Genomic DNA, 25,648 nt, shown 5'->3' with positions numbered 1-25,648 from the left:
TCGAAATATTAATGGTGCCTGGAACTGTTTTGTTTAGTGAACAGCTTTGAGGTTTCCACAAAGAAACAAGGAGGCCATTCAGTCCTCGAGCCGGTTCTGCCACTCAATTAATCATGGCTGATTTGTTCAACTCTTTATCTGCCTTGTTTCCAATATTCATTAATACCTAACAAAAATCCATCAATCTCAGTTTTGAAATTTAAATTAACCTACTCCCAATAACTTTGAGGGAAACAGTTTCAGATTTCCACTACCTTGTGTATGTGTGAAGAAGTCTTCCTCACATCAGCCTACAACCTACATGGCCAAGGGTCTGCAAAGCCTGCATTAAAAAATATCTTTCAACTAAATCTTGCATTTTTATACACAGAAATGTATCACTTGTCATTGGAATTGGACTCAGGACCAAAATATAAAACTCAAGTTCAATTGTACAAGGAACAAGCATTTCTCAGCTGACAATTTCAAGGTCAAGGAGCCTCATTTGTGGGTTTACTAAATATAATCTTGTTAAACTGTCCATTTTCACTCAGAACTGGTTACAGTAACTATTCTCAATTTTAGCACCAGGTAGCAAAAATGAAGTCTTAGCTACACAGCTTTGCTGTGACTACCTTCCACTCCCCCACCCAAGGTATTGCAATGAAAACACAGACAACTAAAATATCCACCAGCAGCAAAATCATGTTCATCCCACACAAAACCACTGACCAAAAACTGAAAGAAGTTATTCTCCCCTTCCTCAAATTTTCATTGCATAGACAGAAGTATAGAGACTGGAATGTCTTTTCAAGTTGGAGGGCTGAAGGACAGTAAATAAAAACCCTTCATAAACAAATTCACACCAAGAAAAAGCCTGATCATATTAACCATCATTTCTTGTGACAAACTGAACTGGGCGGAAAACAGAATCACTAATGCAAATTTCAGTCTTTCTACAATAAACTTGCTGAACGATGAAACTATGAAAAAAAATTGCTATCAGGAAGAAACAGATACTGCAGGCAACTGCACAACTTAGATAAGATGGCTCAAAGTACTCCAGCAAGCAAAATATAAACATCTTGCTCTGAAAGGTTGACTGCAAGGGGCTGCAGGTGATAGATAGAAAGTTAAAGAAAGATGGATAGCTCTCTGGGCAGGTTCAAGCCCCATGGCTTGAACAAAGGGTGCAGAATATAATTGATTATTGTGCTTTTAAGAGAAGCTTCATAGGACAGTACAGGGTCAATACAGAAACTCCTGAAAAGGAGTGTAAGAGATGGAACACCACAGAGATCTTTACTGTGGAAGACGATGATCCCAGCAGATTGTCAGGAGGTCTAAAATAGACCCCGGTTGTTCATCAGGAGAAGAATCTACAATTAACAGGAGCCGGCCACTTCGGGTGATTGAATAAAAAAAATTCATTCATAAGATGTGGGTGTCGCTGACTAGACCATAAGACACAGGAGCAGAAATTAGGCCATTCGGCCCATCGAGTCTGCTCCGCCATTCAATCATGGCTGATAAGTTTCTCAACCCCATTCTCCCACCTTCTCCCTGTAAACTTTGGTCCCCTTACCAATCAAGAACCTATCTATCTCGGTCTTAAATACACTCAATGACCTGGCCTCCACAGCCTTCTGTGGCAATGAATTCCATAGATTCACCACTCTCTGGCTAAAGAAGTTTCTCCTCATCTCTGTTCTAAAAGGTCTTCCCTTTACTCCGAGGCTATGCCCTCGGGTCCTAGTCTCTCCTACTAATGGAAACATCTTCCCCATATCCACTCTATCCAGGCCTTTCAGTATTCTGTAAATTTCAATCAGATTCCCCCTCATCCTTCTAAACTCCATCGAGTATAGACCCAAAGTCCTCAAACGTTTCTCATATGTTAAGCCTTTCATTCCTGGGATCATTCTCGTGAGCCTCCTCTGGATCCTCTCCAGAGCCAGCACATCCTTCCTGAGATATGGGGCCCAAAATTGCTCACAATATTCTAAATGTGGTCTGACTAGAGCCTTATAAAGCCTCAGCAGCACATACCTGTTTTTATATGCTAGTCCTTTTGAGATAAGTGCCAACATTGCATTTGCCTTCCTAACTACCGACTCAACCTGCAAGTTAACCTTAAGAGAATCCTGGACTAGGACTCCCAAGTCCCTTTGCACTCCAGATTTCTGAATTCTCTCCCCATTTAGAAAATAGTCTATGCCTCTATTCTTCCTACCAAAGTGCATGACCTCACACTTCCCCACGTTGTATTCCATCTGCCACTTTTTTGCCCATTCTTCTAACCTGTCTAAATCCTTCTGCAGCCTCCCCGCCTCCTCAATATTACCTGTCCCTCCACCTATCTTTGTATCATCTGCAAACTTAGCCAGAATGCCCTCAGTTCCTTCATCTAGATCATTAATGTATAAAGTGAAAAGTTGTGGTCCCAACACTGACGCCTGCAGAACTCCACAAGTCACCGGCTGCCATCCTGAGAAGGACCCCCTTATCCCCACTCTCGGCCTCCTGCCAGAAAGCCAATCTTCTATCCACGCTAGTACCTTACCTCTTAACACCATGGGCTCTTATCTTACTGAGCAGCCTCCTGTGCGGCACCTTGTCAAAGGCCTTCTTGAAGTCCAAGTAGATAACATCCATTGGCTCTTCTTTGTCTAACTAGCATTTATTGACTAGGCCAGTATTTATTGCCCATCCCTAATTGCTCTTGAGGTGGTGGTGAGCTGCCTTCTTGAAATGCTGCAGTCCATGTGGTGCAGTACACCCAGTGCTATTAGGGAGGAAGTTCCAGGATTTTGATCCAGCGACAGTGAAGGAGCAGCGATATATTTCCAAGTCATGACAAGTGGCTTGGAGGGGAACTTCCAGATGGTAGTGTTCCCACATGTCTGCTGCCCTTGTCCTTCTAGATGGCAGCGGTTGTGGGTTTGGAAAATGCTGTCTAAGGAGACTTGGTGAGTTTCTTCAGTGCATCTTGTAGATGGGACACACTGCTGCCACTGTATGCCACTGGTGGAGCGAGTTAATGTTTGTGGATGGGGTGTCAATCAAGCAGGCTGCTTTGTCCTGGATGGTGTCAAGGTTCTTCAATGTTATTGGAGCTGCACTCATCCAGGCAAGTGGGAAAATATTCCATCACACTCCTGACCTGTGCCTTGTAAATGGTGGACAGACTTTGGGAAGTCAGGTGGCGAGTAACTCGTGACAGGATTCCTAGCCTCTGATCTGCTCTTGTAGCTACAGTACTTATATGGCTAGTGCAGTTCAGTTTCTGGTCAATTGTAACCCCCAAGCTGTTGATAGTGGGGTTTTCAGCAATGGTAATGCCATTGAGTGTCAAGGGCGATGGCTAGATTCTCTCCTGTTAGAAATGGTCAGTGCCTGGCACTTGCATGGTGCAAATATTACTTGTCAGCCCAAGTCTGGATATTATCCAGGTCTTGCCGCATTTGGACATGGATTGCTTCAGTGTCTGAGTCATTGCAAATGGTGAACGTTCTGAAACCATCAGCAAACATCCTCACATCTGACCTTCTGATGGAAGGTAGGTCATTGATGAAGCAGCTGAAGATGGTTGGGCCCAGGACACTACCCTGAGGAACTCCTGCAGTGACGTCCTGAAATTGAGATGCATGATCTCCAACAACCACAACCATCTTCCTTTGTGCTAGGTATGATTCCATCAAGTGGAGAATTCCCCCCCCCACAGGTATGATTCCATCAAGCGGAGTCCTGCCCCCCCCCACACACACCGATTCCCCATTGCCTCCAGTTTTGCTTGGGCTCCTTGGTGCCACACTTGGACAAATGCTGCCCTGATGTCAAGGTCAGTCAATCTCACCTGACCTCTGGAGTTCAGCTCTTTTGTCCATCTAACAACCAAGTTGTTGATGATGTCAGGAGCTGAGTGAACCTGGCAGAACCCAAACTGAGTATCAGTGAGCAGGTTATTGCTAAGTAAGTGCCGCTTGACAGCACTGTTGATGACCCCTTCCATCACTTTACTGATGATCCAGAGTAGACTGATAGGGCGGTAACTGGCCGGGTTGGATTTGTCCTGCTTTTGGTGCACCTAGGCAATGTTCCACGATGCCCGGTAGATTAAGTGTTGTAGCTGTACTAGAACAATTTGGCTAGAGGTGTGGCAAGTTCTGGAGCACAGGTCTTCAGTACTATTGCCAGATAGTTCAGGGCCCAAAGCTTTTGCAATATGTAGTGCCTTCAGCTGTTTCTTGATATCACATGGAATGAATGTGTGATGCTGGGCATCTCTGGAGGAGGCCGAGATGGATCATCCACTTGGCACTTCAGGCTGAAGATTGTAGAAAATGCTTCAGCCTTATCTTTTGCACTGATGTGCTGGGCTCCCCCTTCACTGAGGATGGGGATATTTGTGGATCCTCCTCCTCTAGCGAGTTGTTTAATTGTCCTCCACCATCCATGACTGGATGTGGCAGGGCTGCAGAGCTTAGATCTGATCTGTTGACTGTGGAATCAATTAGTTCAGTCTACTGTTTGCTGCTTATTCTATTTGGCTCGCAAGTAGTGCTGTGCTGTAGCTTCACCAGGTTGACAACTCATTTTTAGGTATGTGTGAGGTGCTGCTCCTGGCATGCCCTCCTGCACACTTCATTGAAACAAGGCTGATCCTCTGACTTGGTGATAATGGTAGAGTCCTTTCTGTGGATCATCATCTTGCCGTGGTGGAGAAGCCTGTGCATCCCAACGAACCCAAAAGCATTGGCGTCCAGAGCCCATTCTCCTGGTAGTGTCTCCCACAGTGGTAAAGGTCAAGGGGGAGGTTCCAGACAAAGAATGATCCAAGAAGTCCTCTGCAGCAGAACAGGCGAAGGAGGGCTACGGCCCCATCGGCCGTGAAGGCGGAAGAAGGCTGCAACAGGGAAGTGGCCCCAGGCATCATGGTCTACCATGCCACTGAACATCCACTCATCCCAAAGGCCGTGTGGAACCCGGCTGTATATTGTGCACTGGAAACCCCACGCTAAAGTATGCCATGCACAGACATCTGTCAGGTGAAAAGCCCTGTGGCGATGAAGGATTGGAGGTACCGGGAGGCCCCCAGCCAAGATTCCGCATACAGGTGGTGGATGTGTATCAGTCGTCGGGCATCTGTGTCGGAACAGGGGTGCCTTTCGGCAGCTACATCTGTGACTGAGCAGTCCGCTTCAGGATGCCCTCTGCTCACCCCGAATGGGGAGAGGGCTAGAAAAGGTGCCTCAAAAATAGGCTGTCCCATTTCTCCTGACTAGGAAACCACAGCCATCTCTGTGGTTGAAACAACAGAAAAAAAACTAAACTTCGAATATTAGAGTGGGGGGTATGCCAGGCCATGAAGTTACAGATTGTGGTTGAGTACAATTCTGTTGCTGATGATGGCCCACAGATCTGCCTTAAGCTGCTAGATCTGTTTGAAATCTATTCCATTTAGCATTGTGGTGGTGCCGCATAGCACGATGGAGGGTATCCTCAATGTGAAGACAGGAACTTCGTCGCTATAAGGACTGTGCAGTGGTCACTGCAACTGATACTGTCATGGACAGATGCATCTGCTGCAGGCAGGTTGGTGAGGATGAGGTCAAGTATGTTTTACCCTCTTGTTGATTCCCTCACCACCTGCCACAGACCCAGTCTAGCAGCTATGTCCTTTAGGACTCGGCCAGCTCGATCTGTAGTGGTGCTACCGAGCCACTCTTGGTGATGGACATCAAAGTCCCCCACCCAGAGTACACTGTGCGTCCTTGCCACCCTCAATGCTTCCTTTAAGTGATGTTCAACATGGAGGAGTACTGATTCATCAGCTGAGGCGAGACGGTATGTGGTAATCAGCAGGTTTCCTTGCCCATGTTTACCCTGGTGCCACGAGACTTCATGGGGTCTGGAGTCAATGTTGGCAACTCCCTCCCGACTGTATACCACTATGCCGCCACCTCTTCTAGGTCTGTCCTGCCAGTGGGACAGGACATACCCAGGGATGGTGATGGTAATGATGGTGTCTGGGAAATTTTTTGTAAGGCATGATTCCGTGAGTATGACTACGTCAGGCTGTTGCTTGACTAGTCTGTGTGACAGCTCTACCAATTTTGGCACCAACCCCCAGATGTTGCAGGGTTAACAGAGTTGAGTTTGCCATTGTCACTTCCAGTGCCTAGGTTGGTGCTGGGTGGTCCTTCTGGCTTCATTTCTTATTGACTTGTTTTTAGTGGTTTGATGCAACTGAGTGGCTTGCTTAAGATTCAACCTCCTTGCTGTGGATCTGGAGTCACATGTTGACCAGACCAGGTAAGGACGGTACATCTCCTTCCCTAAAGGGCATTGGTGAACTAAATGGGTTTTTACGACAATCGACATGGTTTCATGGTCATCATTAGACTCTGAATTCCAGATATTTTATTGAATTCAAATCTGGGATTTGAACCCAGGTCCCCAGCACATTACCTTGGATCTCTGTATTATTAGTCTAGTGACAATACCACTATGCCATCGCCTCTCCGAATAACTAAGATCTGAGCTAAATATTGGTGAAGCATTTAGAGTAACAAAGCGTTTTTCCTATTATTTCTCAACCAAAGTGGCATTGGACCAATTGGAATTGCTAGATGAAACAGACCACGCTCCATTTAGCTCACCTTCTACCATCCTGGCTATTGCACGCTGGGATTGTTAACTAATCATAGCAATCAATTTCTTTCAATTCATCTACAACAGACATGAGGTTTGAGGAAATCTCAGTGGTGAAGAGCTTTGGGAACCATAAGTCCAAAGCCATCTGCTCCATTCATTTATGTGTCATATCTCAAATTTCTCATATACTATACCCAAAAATGTTATTTACTGAATGAAATCTCTCATTTGCATTTAAATGAATCATTATTAACTGCTACCACCCTTGGGGTCCTGGTTTATAGGTTGACCACTCACTCACTGAAGTGATGCTTCCACGGATTAGTTTTGAATTTGCCCCCTTTCAAATTGTCCTGGTTCTACTGTTCTGGACAAGGTGAAATTACTACATTATCCAGTTCCTTGAGAATCCTAAAAACATAAATCACATCACCTTCTCTTTTCCTGTGTGAACATGCCCAATTGCTCCTCATAATCCAATCCCTGTTCCCTTAATCATTCTAGCATAGATTGTAACACTAATTCATATTTATTCCTGAAGTATTTCAGTCATTTCCAAATTACTCAAAGCTGACCAATTATGTAGTCACTCTTCTTTAAGATTTGAAATTTAATATATTTTTTAATGGGAAGATACATTCCAAGCTATTTAACATGCACCAAAAATTCAACATTGCTACAAAATTCACACGATCTATTAGATTCTTTATACTTAAATATCACATTTAGTAAATTAAAATGCGTTAAAATGTAGTGTTGAGATATCTTTAGAGCAAAAAAGATTCTTCTGATATCTACACTGCAGGAATTCAATTTGCTGTGGCTAGGATTACATTTGAAATATTTCACATTTCATTATAACTCTAAGTGACGTGCTTCTGGAAATTATTGAAAGCTTACCTTAACTGCACTTGAATTGACTGTACACCATTCTTTGAACATCTTGAAGAAAATAAAACTAGATTTAATGTTTTATAGTAATTTCTGTGTAAAAAAAACCCAAGTAAATATTACGCATGTCTGCAAATGCACAGTCTATTCCACAGGAGTAAAAGGCACATGGTATGGTCTTGTGTGAGGTCAGTGATTATGACCCACCTTCCCCCTCAATCTGTGGTAATCATCGGATGTGTTACTTTCTGTCTCTGGCATCTATTACAGCTTTCCCATTCCATGGCATTGTCAAGCAGACATATAAAGGATCAGATCATGATCTAGAACAAGGTTGGCAAGTAATTCTGCACTAAATCAGTACAATGCAGGTGCCCGTTGGAGTGGAAAATTGCACATCACTCTGCTATTTGACTAGACTGTTTCCTGGTAACTGGATTGGTTCCTGGTTTGAGGGCATTATCCTATGGTGAGAAGCTGAAGAAACAATGCCTATACATTCTAGGGTTTAGAAAATTGAGAGGTGATTTCATTGAAACATACAAGATTCTGAAGGGGCTTGACAGAGATTGTTTCCCTTGGTGGGGAAACTAGAACACAGGGGCACAAGGTGACAGTAGCAGTCGATCATTTAGGACAAAGGTGAAAAGAAATTTCTTCACTCTTACAGTTGTGAATCTTTGGAATTGCTGACCCCAAAGGGTTCTGGATGCTCCATCATTGAAATATATTCAAGGCTGGGACAGAGTTTTGATCGCTCAGGGAATCAAAGGTTAGGAAGCAGGCAGGAAAGCAGAGTTGAGACAGAAGATCAGCCATTTTCGTTTTGAATGGCAGAGCAGGCTTGAGTGGTCATATAGTCTACTCCTGTTCCTGTTTCTTATGTTCTTAAATAAAGGTGGGAGACAGAAACCAAGGGATAATAGAGCAGATAAGCCACATATTGTCTGGAAATTGCTAAAATTAAGGATAAAATGACTTGAGCCCTTAAATTTTCAGATATCAGAGAGAGCCAGCATCAATTTGTAAAGAATTGATCAAGCCTGATGAGCCTCCTTGAATCTTCTGAACAGATGACTAAAGTCGAAGGACAAGGGATGCCATTTCTATGGAATTCCAGAAAGCATTCAATAAAATCTCTCATAAGAGAATATTAGTTGAAATTCAAACTCATGGGATTAACAGAAAATTACTGACATGGTTAAAAGATTGGCCAAGCAGCAGGACAGAATAGAGATACTGGTAGGATGTGACCAGTGAAATCCCACAGGAATCTTTGGGGACCTCAACTATCACTGTATTTATTAATGAGCTAGATGATGGGGCAGAAAGTCACATATTCAAGTTTGCCAATGACACAAAATTAGGCAGTCTTGTAGATGGAAATCCATCAATAATTCTTTGTAATTTTATGTTAAGTGAATGGGCAAATCTGTGGCAAATGGATTTCAATGTATGCAAGTTGAGGTCATCCATTTTGGATATAAAAAGAATAAATCAGGGTACTTTCTAAATACTGAAAACCTAGAATGGAGGTCCAAAAAGACTGAGGGTTAGGGTTATGTCATGGACAGGTACAAAACATAATCAAAGAGGTTAACGAAATACTGGCCTATATAACCAGAGAACTAGAATACAAGGGATTAGAAGTCACACTATAGCCATATAAGGCTCTGGTGACAACATACCTGGAGTACTCTGGTCAGCTGTTGGCACCACACCTTAGGAAGGATATAATGACCTTGGAGGGAGTGCAGCATGGGTTTACTAGAATGATATCTGAAATCCAAGGGTCAAATTACAAGGAGCGATTACACAAAATAGGGTGCATTCTCTGTAATTTAGAAAATTAAGCTGTGATTTGATTGAAGATTTCAAGATATTAAGGAGAAAGTGACAAAAGTAGATAGAGAGAAACCATTCATGCTGGTTGGGAGAATCTAGGACGAAGGGATATAGCTTAAAAGAATTAGAGACAGGCCTTGCAGAAGCAAAGTTAGGAAATACTTCTATATGCAAAGGGTGGTAGAAGTCTGGAACCTTTCCTCCACTGGCAGTTGATGCCAAGTCAAATGTTAATTTTAAATCTAAGGTTGATAAATTTTGTTAACCAAAGGTGTTGAGGGATCTGGAGCAAAAGCGGGTGTGAGAAATTAGGTCACAGGTCAGTCATGATCTCACCGAATGCCAGAACAGATTTGAGCAGTTAAATGATCTACTCCTGCTCCTATAGCTGCTGACTTATGTATAGGCTCCCTCCTTTATTCAGTTAATGAAGTCATCCTACACCAGAGACTGTACTTTTACCAGAGGAAATGCTGCTGCTGCTGCTTTCAAGTGGTCAGATTTATGCTTCAGCTGGGAAGCTGAGGACAGCAGAACGAAAAAAACGGATGGAACATTTGTAGAACCTCATCCTATGGAATCTAAAAGCTACCTTTTCAAATAGGAACAATTTCTACCAGAACATTTACTTTTTAAACAAATCCGCTAGCACACTGTAATGAAAACATTGAATAAGTCATACTTAAGTGTTTATAAAAAAAACATTATTTGCTACTTACCCAGAGATTATCTGCTCTCTCTGTTTATCAGTTAACGTAAAACTGAACTGATTCTCTTGAATCCTCTCACTGGTGGTTGGGACTAAAAAAAAAATCGCCAGTAATTAAATTATTCTATACTACAACCGAACATAACAAATGCAGCATGGCTAGACAGAATAATCAATCCCTCTTTAGTATAAGCATATACTGTATACACTTGATCAGGGTTGAGATACAACAAATTGTATTAGTTCACAAACGTACCACCAAAATGTCAAATTTCCCTATATTTATCAAAGGAACACCAAGAATATGCAACGTTTGCACTGCAGAAGGAATGTCATACTTTCAAAGATAGTGGTGTTTTAGGGATAAGTTATTAAACTGTTCAAACCCTTAAGCCAATGAGTAATTAAGACCTTAAATTATGCAAGTCCCCCGAACAAAAGTTAAGAAATACAATAATTCAAATCACATTTGCACACAAACTATTCGATACCTATACTATTAAATAATTCGTAAACTTGATCTCTTCATAATACAGACTGGATGCTCTGCTTGAAACCCAAATTTGTAGTATGCTACCATTGCTAGAAAGCATGCTTCAGAATCGTCGGTTCTATGTTGAACTAGGTGGGAAGCGCAGCAGGTGGCGTATTCAGAAGAATGGTCTTCTTCAGGGAAGCGTGCTTGCACCGCTGCTGTACAACATCTACACGAATGACCAACCTATAGACGGTGTCACATGCCGTTTTATATATGCTGATGACTTATGTGTCACTGCCCAAAGCACTGATTTTAACACTGTGGAGAAGATGCTTTCTGAGCCCTTCTCACATCGAACAACTTATCCTTTAACTCCACTCATTTCCTCCTGAAATAAATGTTCAAGAAAAACCTACTTTACTTCACCCTCACAAATTTATCCGTCGTGGATTCATCTGCATTGGGGAGGTGGCGGCATAGTGGTATTGCCACTGGCCTGGTAATCCAGGGTAATGCTATGGGGACCAGGGTTCAAATTCCACCATGGCAGATGGTGGAATTTGAATTCAATAATGTTGTAAAGACCTATCTGGTTGTAGTAGCTTTCCCTACAACGTAACAGCGAAGGTGTAATGGTATTGTCACTGGACCAGTAATCCAGAGACCCAGGGTAACACTGGGGACCCGGGTTCAAATCCCACCACAGCAAAAATCTTGAATTCAATAAAAATCTGACGGTAAATGATCGATTCACTAATCCCCTTTATCTGTTGACCTTACCTGGTCTGTGTGACTCACAGCAATGTGGTTGGCTCTTAAATGCCCTCTGAAATGTCAAGCCGCGACAAAGGAATGAAACCGTACGGACCACCCGGCACCGGAGACGACAATGGCAATCTCAACCCTGTCGACCATCAAAGTCATCCAGCCTAGTCATGCAACAGCCTGACATAATCATCCTCACGGAATCATACTTTACAGAAAATGTACCAGACACCACCATCAGCACTGTTCTATACAGTCAGGAGGCAGTTGCCTTAGGAGGAGTCCTCAACATCGACTGCTGACCATGAAGTCTCATGGCATCGGGCCAAACATGGGCAAGGAAACCTCCTGCTGCTGATTACCATGTACCACCCTCCCTCAGCTGATAAATCAGTACACCTCCATGTTAAACACCACTTGGAGGAAGCACTGAGGGTGGCAAGGGCACAGAATGCACCCTAGGTGGGGTACTTCAATGGCAATCACCAAGAGTAGTTCGGTAGCACCACTACTGACCAAGCTGGCCGAGTCCTAAATGACATAGCTGCTAGACTGGGTCTGCGGCAGTTCGTAAGGGAATCAACAAGAGGAAAAAATAAACTTGACCTCATTCTCACCAACCTGTCTGACAGTATTGGTAGGAGTGACCAACGCACAGTCGTTGTGGAGATGAAGTCCCGCCTCCACTTTGAGGATACCCTCCATTGTGTTGTGTGGCACTACCACCATGCTAAATGGGATAGATTTTGAACAGATCTAATAACTCAAGACTGGGCATCCATCAGCCACTGTGGGCCACCTGCAGAATTGTACTCGAACACAAACTGTAACCTCATGGCCCAGCATATGACCCATTTTACCATTACCATCAAGCCAGGGGATCAATGAAGAGTGCAGGAGTGCATGCCAGGAGCAACACCAGACATGCCTAAAAGCGAGGCGTCAACCTAGTGAAGCTATAACACAGGACTACTTGTGTGCCAGCAGCATAAGCAGCAAGTGATAGGCAGGGCTAAGTGTTCCCACAACCAAGAGACCAGATCTAAGCTCTGCAGTCCTGCCACATCTAGTCGTGAACGGAGGTGGACAATTAACCAACTGACTGGAGGCTGCGGCTCCACAAACATCCCCATCCTCAATGATGGAGGAGTCCAGCACATCAGTGCAAAAGATAAGACTGAAGCATTTTCTAAAATCTTCAGCCTAAAGTGCAGAGTGGATGATCCATCCTGATCTCCTTCGGAGGTCCCCAGCATCACAGGTGCCAGTCTTCAGACAATTCGATTATCAATTGGTGATATCAAGAAACAGCTGAAGGTACTGCATACTGCAAAGGCTATGGGCCCTGACAACATTCCAGCTATTACGCTGAAGACTTGTTCTCCAGAACTTGCCGCGCCCCTAGCCAAGCTGTTCCAGTACAGCTACAACACTGGCATCTACCCGACTATGTGGAAAATTGCCCAGGTATGTCCACAAAAAGCAGGACAAATCCAACTCGGCCAATTACTGCGCCATCAGTCTACTCTCGATCATCAGTAAAGTAATGGAAGGGATCATCAACAGTGCTATCAAGCAGCACTTACTAAGCAATAAGCTGCTTCCTGACATCCAGTTTGGGTTCTACCAGGGCCACTCAGCTCCTGACCTCATTACAGCCTTGGTTCAAACGTGGACAAAAGAGCTGAACTCCCAAGGTGAGTGGCTGTCCTTGACATCAAGGCAGCATGTGACCGAGAGTGGCATCAAGGAGCCCTAGCAAAATTGGAGTCAATGAGAATCAGGGAGAAATCTCTCCGTTTGATGGAATCATAGCCAGCACAAAGGAAGATGGTTGTGGTTGTTGGAGGTCAGTCATCTCAGCTCCAGGACATTCGATGCAGGAGTTCCTAAGGATAGTGTCCTCAGCCCAACCACTTTCAGCTGCTTCATCAATGACCTTCCTTCCATCATAAGGTCAGAAGTGGGGATGTTTGCTGATGATTGCACAATGTTCAGCGCCATTTGCAACTCATCAAATACTGAAGCAGGCCATGTCCAAATGCAGAAGACCTGGACATTATCCAGGATTGGGTTGACAAGTGGCAAGTAACATTCACGCCACACAAATGCCAGGCAATGACCATCTCCAACAAGAAAGAGTCAAGCCACCGCTCCATGATGTTCAATAGCATCACCATCACTGAATCCTCCACTATCAACATGCTGGGGGTTACCATTGACCAGAAACTGAAATGGACTAGCCATATAAATACTGTGGCTACAAGAGCAGGTCAGAGGCTAGGAATCCTGTGATGAGTAACTCACCTCCTGACTCCCCGAAGCCGGTCCACCATCTACAAGGTACAAGTCCAGAGTGTGATAAAATGCTCCCCACTTGCCTGGATGCGGGAAGCTTCCACAACACTCAAGAAGCTTGACACCATCCAGGACAAAGCAGCCCGCTTGATTGGCACCCCATCCACAAACATTCACTCCACCACTGACGCACAGTAGCAGCAGTGTGTACTATTTACAAGATGCATTGCAGGAATTCACCAAGGCTCCTTAGACAGCAAGACTTCCAAGCCCACTACCACTGCCTCCTAGAAGGACAAGGGGAGCAGATAGATGGGAACACCACCACCTGGAAGTTCCCTTCCAAGTCATTCACCATCCTGACTTGGAAATACATTGCTGTTCCTTCACTGTTGCTGGGTCAAAATCTTGGAACTCCTTTCCTAACAGCACTCTGCATGTACCTAACCATATGGACTGCAGCGGTTCAAGAGGCAGTTCATCACCATCTTCTCAAGGGCAACTAGGGATGGGCAATAAATGCTGGCCTACCCAGCAAAGCCCACATCCGGTGGATGACTAGAAAAAAAACGTCAGAAGTGGAGATGTTTGCTGATGATTGCAGTGTTCAAAACCTTTCGCAACTCTCAGATACTGATACTCCATAGCTGCCCACATGTAGCAAGACCTAGATAACATTCAGGCTAATAAGTAGGAAATAACATTCCTGCTAGGCAGTGGCCATCTCCAACAAGAAAGAATGCATCTCCCAGCATCATTATTCTGGGAGTTACCATAGACCAGAAACTTAACTGGACTAGCCAAATAAACACTGTGGCTATAAGAGGAGATCAGAGGTTGGGAATGCTGCAGCGATTAACTCAGTTTGTGACTCCCCAAAGTTTGTCCACAATCTACAAAGCACATATCAGGAACATGAAAGAACACTCTTCACTTGCCTGGATTAATGAAGCTTTAACAATATTCAATAGGTTCAACACCATCCAGGATAAAACAGCCCACCCGATCGACATCTCGTCCACCAGCTTAGGCATTCACTCCCTCCACCATAGTAGCAAAGTTGCAGCAGTTTGTACCATCTACAAGGTGCAGTGCAACAATTTGTCAAGTTTCCTTCAACGGCACCTTCCAAACTCTCAGCCTCTACCATCTAGAAGGCCAACAGGCACATGAGAACACTACCGCCTGCATGTCCCAATCCAAATCACTGGCCACCCTGACTTTGAACTATATCACTGCTCCTTCGCTGTTGCTGGATGAAAATTTGGAGTTCCCTCCATATAAGACGGCTTGTACCTACACTAGGTGAACTCCAGCAGCACATTACCACCTTTTTGAGGGCAATAAATGCTGGCCTTGCTTGCGACACTCACATCCCATGAACAGATAATAAAAAAATTCTCCAAAAACACCTTCCCTTCACCTCCCCTTTCAGAATTCCGAAGGAATTATCCCCTCTCCAATACCTTGTCCATTCCTCAATCAACACCCCTTCTCCTTCCCACATCAGCTCGCTGTGCAATTGCAGGAGATGCAGCAGCTCCCATTTTACCTCCTCCTTTCTCAATGTCCAAGGCAAAATGAGGTGGTAATAGGACAAATAAAGAAGCAAAATATAGGTACAGAGGAGGTGTAAATGTGAAAAACCTTGATAAAATGACAAATGTTTCTGATTATAGTATGGGCTCACATCTCAGTTTTCTACTTTGATTAGTTATAAAGACAATTATACCAGTTATGCCAGTTTTTTAAAGTGTTCTTTCTGCCAGAGTTTACCACCGATCTCCATACAAGAAAAATATTAAGGGGCTTTCATAGTGAAACGGAATGCCTAAAAGGGGAATGTACAATGTCTGTACTGCTTAATCATGCCTTACCTCCATTAGCTAGCAGACTGACTGAAAGACCTAGGAGCCAGAGACAAATTTGTTGCCAATATGCAATATATAAGGTTTGTGTACATAAAAAGTTCTAAACATGTTTTTTTGTAAGTCTGTTTAATTTAGTTAACAGATTGAATGTCCAAAAAGCATTCAGCTGCTAGGTTGCAATGCACTGATATCAGCTTTTCATAGGCCCATTAGTCTAACTTCTGAAAATTTAAACTCACGACTGAAATTCATTCACTTATTTCATTTCAAGGTTAACAGCACCAGCACGTCTATTGCTTCCAATTTCTGGTGATGCAATGGAAGACTTGTTGAAGCAATGTCTCAGTGTCTCTACTGAAATTCTGCAGAAATCTAAAATTGAGGAAGAATTTTCTCAGACATATCTAGATTTTATCAATAGAGATATGAAACTATGAAAGTGAGAATTTGCAAATATTTATGTATAGCTGATAGGGTTAGATGAAGAGGGGTGAAAGGAGGTTCATGTGCAACATAAATACTAGCATTGACCTGTTGGGTTAAATGGTCTGCTTCTGTGCTTCAAATGCTATGTAATATTGTTTGACAGTTCAACTGGTTATATCTAGATACTAGCACTAAATAACTCAACAACTAAAAATGGGAATGCTCCAAACTAGATATCCCTTTATGAAGTACTAGGTTCAAAAGGAATTGAGAGGAAAAGAATGATATTCCCCATGAATATGCACATTTAATGTTGCAAATTGATGACCTTATCCAGGAGATGGCTTATGTTGCCAAGAAGCTGTCGAAATCCACCCAAGTTTATGACAAACATCCACCTGAAATATTTCAGCTTGAACATGGAGACTATCTGTTCTATTGAAATAACTTTCTCTCCAAAAGAAGCTGGCTAACTTGCTGAGTCTTTCCAACATTTTGAGAGATAATAGAAAACATTTAATTTGAAGCACTCATGTTGCATTACAACTGATAAAATCCCAGAGATGTACAGGAATAAACAATTGCTTGACTCTTTCATTCACAAAAATGATCCAAATGCACAAACATGGTAGTCTTGGAAAGTAAGTTTTACAATGCTGTGAACATTCCTGCTGCAACACATCAAGTGCTGCATATTCATAGAACAAGATGTGGATGCTGTTTTAGCAATTATACAAATTATATAAAGAATCAAACTTATACGTAATATAATATAATCTAGTTTCAAACCATTTATATTTAGTAATGGTTAGCATTTAATTTGAATGGAGGCAGTTTTAAGGTTTTGCAAAATGTTGACAAATGTCAATTTCAACATTCATTTGGGCATTTTATTGTACATATGAATTGAAATGAAAATATTTTGGATTTATTTCCATTTGGTTGCAAAGAATCATTCTAGCTGTGTCACAAAGCCAATAATAGTTACTCAAATAGTTAATATGTTGCTTGTATTGGAACATACTCTCAATTTTTGCTGAATGAACATGCAATGAGAAAGAAACATGAAGAGCTATAAACTGTCAACTTTGGTTTAAAAGAGGTCAGGACATGCATTCCTAAGCAATATTCAACTGGAATCTAATCACTGTTGCTAGTAGGGCTGAGATTGAGAATAAACCAGGAGAGAGTTTAAAAACGAAAGTTAAACCTACAATGTTGAATAGAACAGGAAATTCTGGAAATGTAGCAAGTCAGTCAGCATTGTTAAAGAGAAAAGACAGCTCACCGAGTTCTGGTCTGCTGATTGTATACAGTTCATGCTTTTGATATGCAATTAGCAGTGTAATCAAGAAGGCATTTTTAGGGTTTCTGGTCATTTTTAAAAAGTTGTATTTTCATTCATTCACAGAATGTGGGCATCACTGGCAAAGCCTACATTTGCCCATCCTTAATTGAATTGTCTTCTTGAGCTGCTGCAGTCTGCATGGTGAAATTGCTCCCACAGTGCTCTTTGATAGCGAATTCCAGGATTTTGACCCAGCATTGAAGAAATGGAAATATAGTCCCAAGCCAGGATAGCATGTGATTTGGAAGGGAGATTTTGGTATTCCCATGCACCTGCTGCCCTTCTCCTTTTAGGTGTAGAATTCAGCGTCGCTGTAATCAGCTTCTTGCAGGATCATAATATGTGAACTGAAAACCATTAAAAACTTGCAAATGCTGGGAGGCATAGATTTCTTTCGTCTCACCACCAATGTAAATACTAAAAATAGTTCTTTGAGTACTAAAGAAAATAATAGTCTGTTCCTGTTCGGATGGTGATAAATTAAATCAGGGTAAATCTGAATGTGCTCACCATTCATTAATTAATTGAAGGTATGACCATACCAAACTTGGAAAGTCTTACTTCTGATTCATATTGCTTTCTACCTAGAATCAATGTAGGCTATTGGTGAGTTCATATATCAGTTATGCATATTATGAAGTACTGCAAACAGGTCATACCTCCAAGCGCATTTTAAGTCTTCAATTAGCATAAACAGCAAAATAAACACCACTATCCACTGTACTTAATTCAGGCACCAGTCAAAGAGTCAGTAACCCGTAAGAGACTGAATCGCAGGTGGAGGAAAGCAGGGTATTAACTGAAGACCATTGGTTAAAGTGTCCCATACAACCCTTGGGTCAAACTAATGTGCTCAGTAGTCAAATAATTTTCAACTACCTGTACTCTCACATAAAGAGCAAATGTCAGCAGTCTGCTATCAACTGCAGAATTCTGGTAGGAGTCATTATCTTCAGAAAGAAGTAAAAATATAGTGAAAATATACAATTGTACAACTATTTTGACCAGAGGAGAACCTTCACTTAAATTATTTCAATGAACTCACTGGGAAACAACCTGTAAAGTGAAAGGAATTTAGTTAGAAACTCAAACTGCAATGTTCAAAGCGCGTATTATTCCTGTGTGAAGCAAATAAAAATTAATTTTGAAAATGACAGTGATATTTCATCCCCCATTTAACCCAAGCACTCAAGGAATAGCCCTGTTCATAAACAAATAAGATATTAATCCTACCTAGATCTGTAGGTTTCATCAGATCATCTAGTATTTCGTAGAAAGGCAATTTTGTTAGCCTCATTTTGGATTTTGTATCAGCTTTTCCCGTGTGACAAATTGGAACGGATGTTCTGGCATTCAAGGCTGCCTCTGAAGAATGTAAAGGAAATGTTGGAGCAGGCGGAAGTTGCTGACATTGTGCATTTGTGGACCTTGTACTGTAGCGATGCGCATGCAAGTCTTGGATCTTCTTTAAAATCTCTGAAGAGCAGTTGGTCCTTACCAGCTGTAATGCACGCGACACCAATTCATGTTTCAGCCCACTTTTGTTGCGCCCTGCAAACCCCAAGAGTACCTGAAGCTCAGACACCCGAAAGCCGAGGATCATATTCTTTTCAGAGGGGTGGGTGAGGGAAGGGGGGGAGAAAAACAAAGACCATTACTACAATTAATTAAGGCAAGTCAATTATTAAACTTTACAGTTTAAGCCAATTAACTCATGGAAAAAGAAATACGCTAAAGTATCAGTTAGATTCAAGCTCCACTTCAGGACTTCGCATGGTCCAGGTTGACATTTCAGTGTGACACTGAAAAGTGCCGAACTGTTGGGGCTACTGTAGAAATCAGAAATCTACAGCACATAAAGAGGCCCATCGTCTCTATGTCAGCCAACAAGGAGCCATCCAGCCTAATCCCACTTTCCAGCTCTTGGTCCATAGCCTTGAAGTTTAAAGCACTTCAAGGGCATATCAAAGTACTTTTTAAATGTTATGAGTATTGCTGCCTCTACCACACTGTCAAGCAGCAAGTTCCAGATCTCCACCACACTCTGTGTGAGAAAAATGTTCCCTTGAAACCCCTCTAAACATCCTACCCTAAATCTATGTCCCCTGGTTACCAATTCATCATCCAAAGGAAATGGGCCTTCCTATCCCCTCATAATTGCATACAATTCAATTAGGTCTCCCTCCCCAGCCTCTTCTGTTCCATAGCAACCCTAGCCTATCCAATTTTTTCTCATAACTAAAATTCTCCAGTCATGACAACATTCTCAGAAATCTCCTCTGTACACTCTTTAGTGCAATTACATCTTTCCTTTCGTGCACTTGATACTCTGGCTGTGGCCTAACCAGTGTTTTATACAACTTCAGTGTAACTTCCCTGCTTCTATGTTCTATGCCTCAGCTAATAAAGGCAAGTATCCTGTATGCCTTCTTCATCACCTTATCTACCTGTCCAGCCACATTCAAGAACCTGTGGTCATGCACTCCAAGACCCCTATTCCTCTACTTCTCAGTATCTTACCATTTATTGGGCATTCCCTCACCTTGTTAGCTTTCCCCAGGTACATTCCCACACACTTTTCTGGATTCTTCTGTCCACCTAACCAGTCCACAGATATTTTCCTGGATTTTAGTTTTCTTCTTAATTATCAAGCACATGGGACATTTCATTATTATCTGCAAACTTTTTAAATAATGCCCCCTCCCTTTAAGTCCAAATCACTGATGTATACCACAAAAAAGCAAGGGACCTGCTTTTGAGCCCTGCAAAACCCCAATGGAAACAGCCTACCAGTTACTAAAACACCTGGCTATTACCCTCTAATTTCTACCTCTGAGCAAAGTTTGGACCCACATGCCATTTTGCCTTGGATCCCATAGATTTTTACTTTCATGACAGACAACCATGTAGGACTTTATCAAAAGGTATGCTAAAATCCATACAGACTACATCAAATGCATTACCCTCACTAACTGGTGTTATCTGCTCAAAAAATTCAATCACGTTAGTCAGACCTGACCTTCCTTTAATAGATCAGTGCTTTTCTAAACAAAGATTAATCCTTTCCCTCAGACTTTTATCCAATAATTTTCCAGGAATTAATCTGTTTCTCCTTTTTTAAGCAAAGTTACAATGTTAGCTGTCCTCCAGTTCTCTGGTATCTCACCTGCGGCCAGAGAGGATTAGAAAATGATGGTCAGTGCCTGTGCCATTTCTTCTCCTTACAACTGGAGTTATTTCATCCAGCCCTGGCAATATAGCCACTCTCAAAGATTTCTCTTAATACTTCCTCTCTACGTTAATTTAGTATTCCACAATCCTCCTGACTGCAAATGACAGTTTCATCTCTCTCTTTTGTAAAAACAGACCCAAAGTATTCATTAAGAACCATACCAACATCCTCTTACTTCCTCACACAGGTTACCCTTATGTTCCCAACAGGTCCTCCTTAGTTCCTTTACTCTTCATGTATTCAAAAAAATCTTTGGGTTTTCTTTGATTTTACTTGCCAACAATTTCATGTCTACATTTTTTATACTCCCGCAGGCTTCCTGCAGTACTGAGCTCTCAGTAGCTGTCATAAGGTACCCTTTTATTTTCTTTATCCTCGCCTTTAAGCTGCTTGCCTTTTAGATTTGACATTAATCCAAGGATGCTCAAATGAATGCCAATCATCCCATGGCACTATCAGATGAAAAGAGAAATTCCTGCTGAACATTTATCCCTGTCATGAACTTGTGTAGCCAGCCTCTTCAACAAATACTGTAATGATTTTTGCGAAACCTCAAAAAGAATTGTTGAAGAGTCATTTGCTGTTTCTGATCACTGCAGTATGACAATTCCCGGTTTAATATCACAAAGGTCATTCTGACCCTCAGGATTGAGTCAGTCGCTTTCCACCCCCCCACCACCCCTTGGCGGGAAATTTAAGAACAAAAAACCACCCAAGACTGAGCATGCTCAGTAAGTGGGGAGAGAGGAACCCCTCGCCTCTACCGACCCTCAGGTGAAACAATAATTTCAAACGAAATCGGAACCTGTGAAAAAATAATACTCCGCCACCTTCCAGATCTGCCCACTTAGCTTCCCCGCACGATCCAATACCTCAAGTCACCGTATTGAGCCGGTTACCTTGGCCGCGCTTTGTTCCGCCATTTTTTTTGTCCCTGTCTCCGCTTTCTCTCTCTCTCTCTCTCTCTCTCTGCGCAGAATCACTCCAACCGGGGCAGAGAAGCCAATCACAGCACCAAAATTTATCAGGTGGGTGGGAGTGGGGGCGGGGGAGGGGAGTCCCAACGGTCGCGGCCGTTTAAAGCTTAGAAAACAGGCGGCGACCGGCAACGGCCACAAGCTGACGTGGCTGTGTTTAACTCCAGGTTAGCTACCACGACAGGAATCATAATTTAAGCGCCTAGGGCTGGAATTAAGAAAAACAGCCTTTCTGGTCCCCTTTCAATCGATCTTTTCGATTTCCTTTTTTAAATTAATCGGTGACTGCCGGGTTCTTTCAATAAATCAGAAACGTCGAGTTGGGTTGCCTATCTCGCCCCACAGCAGGTAATTCATATATCGTGTAGGCTATCAAGGTTCCTAGCAGGTAAAATTGACCCTTCAAATTTTTTTAAAAACCTACATTTTCCTGTTCCCTCACTATATGGTTACAGTAACTAGTTACATTATGCAAAGCTTTGATGATTTCTTTTTCTCAGCAAAACGAACCTCAGAACTCAAGCCACCCTGATCCTGACCTCTCTTCCTGGTCTTCTGGGCTGTCAGAAGGTCCAATCTGTGCAAAAGACTTGAGTGTAGCATAGCACACTGAGTAAAGAACCTGTCAGAAGGGTGCTTAAGTGCGTTGTAAAGTATCATACCATGTTAACTTGGACGTTTACTAGAATAGTTTTGAATTCTTACTCTTTTGAATAGGGTGTCTGGAAAACTCGATGTAAAAGCAAATTAATATAAACACAGTTTGCCATATAATTTGGTGTCTTATGATGTGGACTTCATTATTCATGTTATTTTTATTTTAAGTTCAACTTGGTGAAAGCAAAATACTGTGGATGCTGGAAATCTGAAATAAAAACAAAAAAATGCTGGAAAAACTCTGCAGGCCTGTGGAGAGAGAAACAGAGTTATATGTTTCATGCCTGTATGACTTCAGAGCTAAAGAGAAGTAGAAATGTGTTGGATTTTACACTGTAAAAATCTCTCCTTAGCTTCCCACCTATCCCTGACCTTCTATCTTACTCCACCCCTTCTTAAACAGTATAAAATCCATCACATTCCATTTCTCTTTAGCTCTGAGTAAGAGTCATATGAACTCAACGTTAACCCTGTTTCTCCACAGATGCTGCCAGACCTGTTGAGTTTTTCCAGCATTTTTTATTTTTAGTTCTACTTGATTGACTTTTTGAAGAGGTTAACGAGGAGGGTCGATGATGGTAGTGTGTTTGATGTAGTCTGCATGTTTTTAATAAGGCTTTTGAGAAGATTCAAAGGCAGACTGGCCAGAAAAGTGAGAAAACAGGATATCCAAGAGAAAGGTACAAGTTTAGTTCAAAATTAGCTCAGTGGCAGGAAGCAAAAGGTAATGGTTGACCAAGGTTTTTGTGACTGGGAGGCTGTTTCCAGTGGGGTTCAACAGAGCTCAGCACTAAATTTCTTGTTTTCTTGTGTACATATCAATGATTTAAATTTAAATGTTTAAGGAGCATGATTAAAACTTTTGCAGATGATACAGAAATTAACTGTGTGGTTGATCGTGAAGAAGAAACCTGTAAATTGCAGGAACATCAACGTCCTGTGATGGAAGCAATGTTATCAAGTGGTTCTTACTCAACAATAACCTGCTTACCAAAGCTAAGTTTGAGTTCTGCCAGGGCCACTTGGCTCCAGATCTCATTACAGCCTTGATCGAAACATGGATCAAACATCAGAACCCGAGCTGAGATTGACTGCCCTTGACATCAGATCAGTGTTTGACCGTGACATCAAGGAGCCTTAACAAAATTGAAGTCAGTGGGAATCGGGGGCAAACTCTGCAGTGTTTTGAGTCATAGCTAGCAGAAAGGAAGATGGTTGTGGTTGTTGGAAGCCAATCATCTGAGCCCCAGGACAATGCTGCAGGAATTAATATCTTAGACCCAACTATTTTTAGCTGCTTCATCATAGGGTCAGAAGTGGAAATATTCACAGATGATTGGTACTGAACACTGTGCACTCTCAACTCCTCAAATACCGTTATGCCTCAGTCTGTGCCCATGTGCAGCAAATTGCCATCACCAACAAGAGAGTATTTAATCATCTCTCCATGATATTCCTTTGCTGAATCCTCCATGATCAACATCCTGGGGGGTTAACATTGACCAGGAACTTAACTGAACCAGCCATATGAATAATGTAGTTAAAAGAGCAGGCCAGAGGCTAGGAATTCTGCAGCAACTAACTCATCTACTGACTCCCCAAAGCCTGTCCACCATCTACAAGGCATAAGTCAGGAGTGTGATGGAATACTCTCCAATTGCCTGGATGATTGCAGTTCCAACACTCAAACTCAACATCATTCAGGACAAAGCAGCCACCTTAAACAATCACTCCCTCACCACTACCAGTCACAGTGGCAGCAGTGTACTATCTACAAGATGCACTCTAGTAACTCGCCAAGCCTTCGACAGCACCTTTCAAACCTCTGACCTCTACCTTCTAGAAGAATAATGGCAGCAGACGTGTGGGAACACCATCATCTCCAAGTTCCCTCTAAGCCATACAAATTATGACTTGGAACTATATTGCTGTTCCTTCACTGTCACTGAGTCAAAAATCTGGAATTCCCTTCCTAACAGCACTGTAGGTGTACCAGCACCACATGGACTCTAGCAGTTCAGGAAGTGGGTCGTCACCATTTCAACAGCAATTAGGGATGGACGACAAAAGCTGGTCTTGGCAGCAACACTTACATCCCGTTAATGAATAAAAGAAAAATCAATGGATTGGTCAGGTGTGCAATAATAGTGGCAAATGGAATTCAATCTGGAGAAATGTGTGTTCAAGCATTTGGGAAGGACAAACAAGGCAATGGAATACACTAATGGATAGGTTACAGAGAAGTGCAGAGGAGCAGTGGAACCTTGGAGTGCATGTTCCCAGATCTCTGTAGATGGGAGTTAAGAAAGTAGTTAAGAAAGTATACAGAATTCTTCCTTTTATTAGCTAAGGCATAGAATATATGCACTGCTGGATTATACTGTAAATGTATAAAACATGAGTGAGGCCACAACTAGAGTACTATGTACAGTTCTAGTCACCACCTTACAAGAAGGATGTAGTTACTCTAGAGAGGGTAGAGAAGTTTTTTTGAGAATGTTGTTAGGACTAGAACATTTTTGCTATATGGAAAGATGGGATAGGTTGGGTTGTTTTCTTTGGAATATGGAGGCAGAGGGGAAAGTTAATTGAGGTGTATAAAATTATGAACAGCCTAGATAGAGTGAATAGGAAAGAACTAATTCCCTTGGAGAGAGGTGAATAGCCAAGGGACATAGATTTAAAGTTACTGAAAGAAGAATTACAGGGGAGTTGAGAATTTCTTTCACCAGAAGGTGGTGAAATCGCTGCCTGAAAGGGCATAGTGGCAGAAACCCTCATCGTGTTTAAAAAATACTTGGATATCACCTGAAGTGCCATAACCAATGGACCAGGTACTGGAAAGTGGGATTAGGCTGAATAGCTATTTTCTGACCGGCACAGACACAATGGGCGGAATGGCCTCCTTCCCTGCTGCCAATTTCTATGAAAATCACAGTCTGATCTATTGAAAATACCTGCCCAACTCAATGATTTCAACATTCCACACCAGTAAACGCTCTCCAAAAATTATGGAATTGAATAAGTGCCAGCTAATTTTAAAAGCCAGTAATGCATAAAACGTGTAAATTTGTTTTTGTTTGCATGTGGCTTCGCTACCACTTCCAACATCAGAGACAGCTGATCAAATTTTCACATTACATTTGATTTTAAATGCAGCTAAGTTTTAAACTCGTTTCTTGTCAGTGAATTAAAGGAACTGTTACCAATTAATACTATGTAAGATGCTTCACTTTGGTTTCATCTTCCTTTTATTATTTTCACTTTTATAGAAGAAGTAAACATCATACCCACAAAATTAATGAAATCCTGGACTTGCCCACTTAGCAGTCCCTCACTGGAATTTCACCTCACAAAGTTTAATCACACCTGATTTATTTCTTTCCACTACTATTAATGGTCTTCTAATTTTAAATAAGTAATTTTCTTCTATTTCATTATACCCCAATGAAATACATATGTGGATCTGTGCAAAATAAATAATTAAATGTCAAGAGGCAAATAATTAATCATCT

The 25,648-nt window shown here is 42.1% G+C and overlaps 1 protein-coding gene and 1 long non-coding RNA gene across 10 annotated transcripts in view; one reads left to right on the top strand and one right to left on the bottom strand.

Moving 5' to 3' along the window:
* The window catches only part of LOC121286988 (E3 SUMO-protein ligase PIAS4-like), a 265,316-nt gene that overhangs the window by 174,416 nt on the left and 65,252 nt on the right, over positions 1 to 25,648 (bottom strand). For 6 of the 9 annotated variants that reach the window (XM_041204388.1, XM_041204389.1, XM_041204386.1 and 3 more), the window contains 3 exons: positions 18,501 to 18,873; positions 10,092 to 10,173; positions 7,537 to 7,578 (listed from right to left, as the gene is read on the bottom strand). In XM_041204388.1, coding sequence (XP_041060322.1) covers positions 7,537 to 7,578; positions 10,092 to 10,173; positions 18,501 to 18,873 — 497 coding nt within the window. Of the gene's footprint in view, positions 1 to 7,536; positions 7,579 to 10,091; positions 10,174 to 18,500; positions 18,874 to 21,371; positions 21,475 to 21,986; positions 22,009 to 25,648 lie in introns of those variants that run through there. The other 3 variants (XM_041204394.1, XM_041204390.1, XM_041204392.1) reach the window with 3 other exon arrangements.
* LOC121286991 lies at positions 21,608 to 25,346 on the top strand. The gene is made up of 2 exons (XR_005945137.1): positions 21,608 to 21,824; positions 23,002 to 25,346. It is a non-coding gene; the product is annotated as an uncharacterized LOC121286991 (long non-coding RNA).

Source organism: Carcharodon carcharias, chromosome 14, assembly GCF_017639515.1.
Source record: "Carcharodon carcharias isolate sCarCar2 chromosome 14, sCarCar2.pri, whole genome shotgun sequence".
In the NCBI taxonomy this organism is placed as follows: Eukaryota; Metazoa; Chordata; class Chondrichthyes; order Lamniformes; family Lamnidae; genus Carcharodon; species Carcharodon carcharias.
This window is presented reverse-complemented; position numbering and strand designations above follow the sequence as displayed.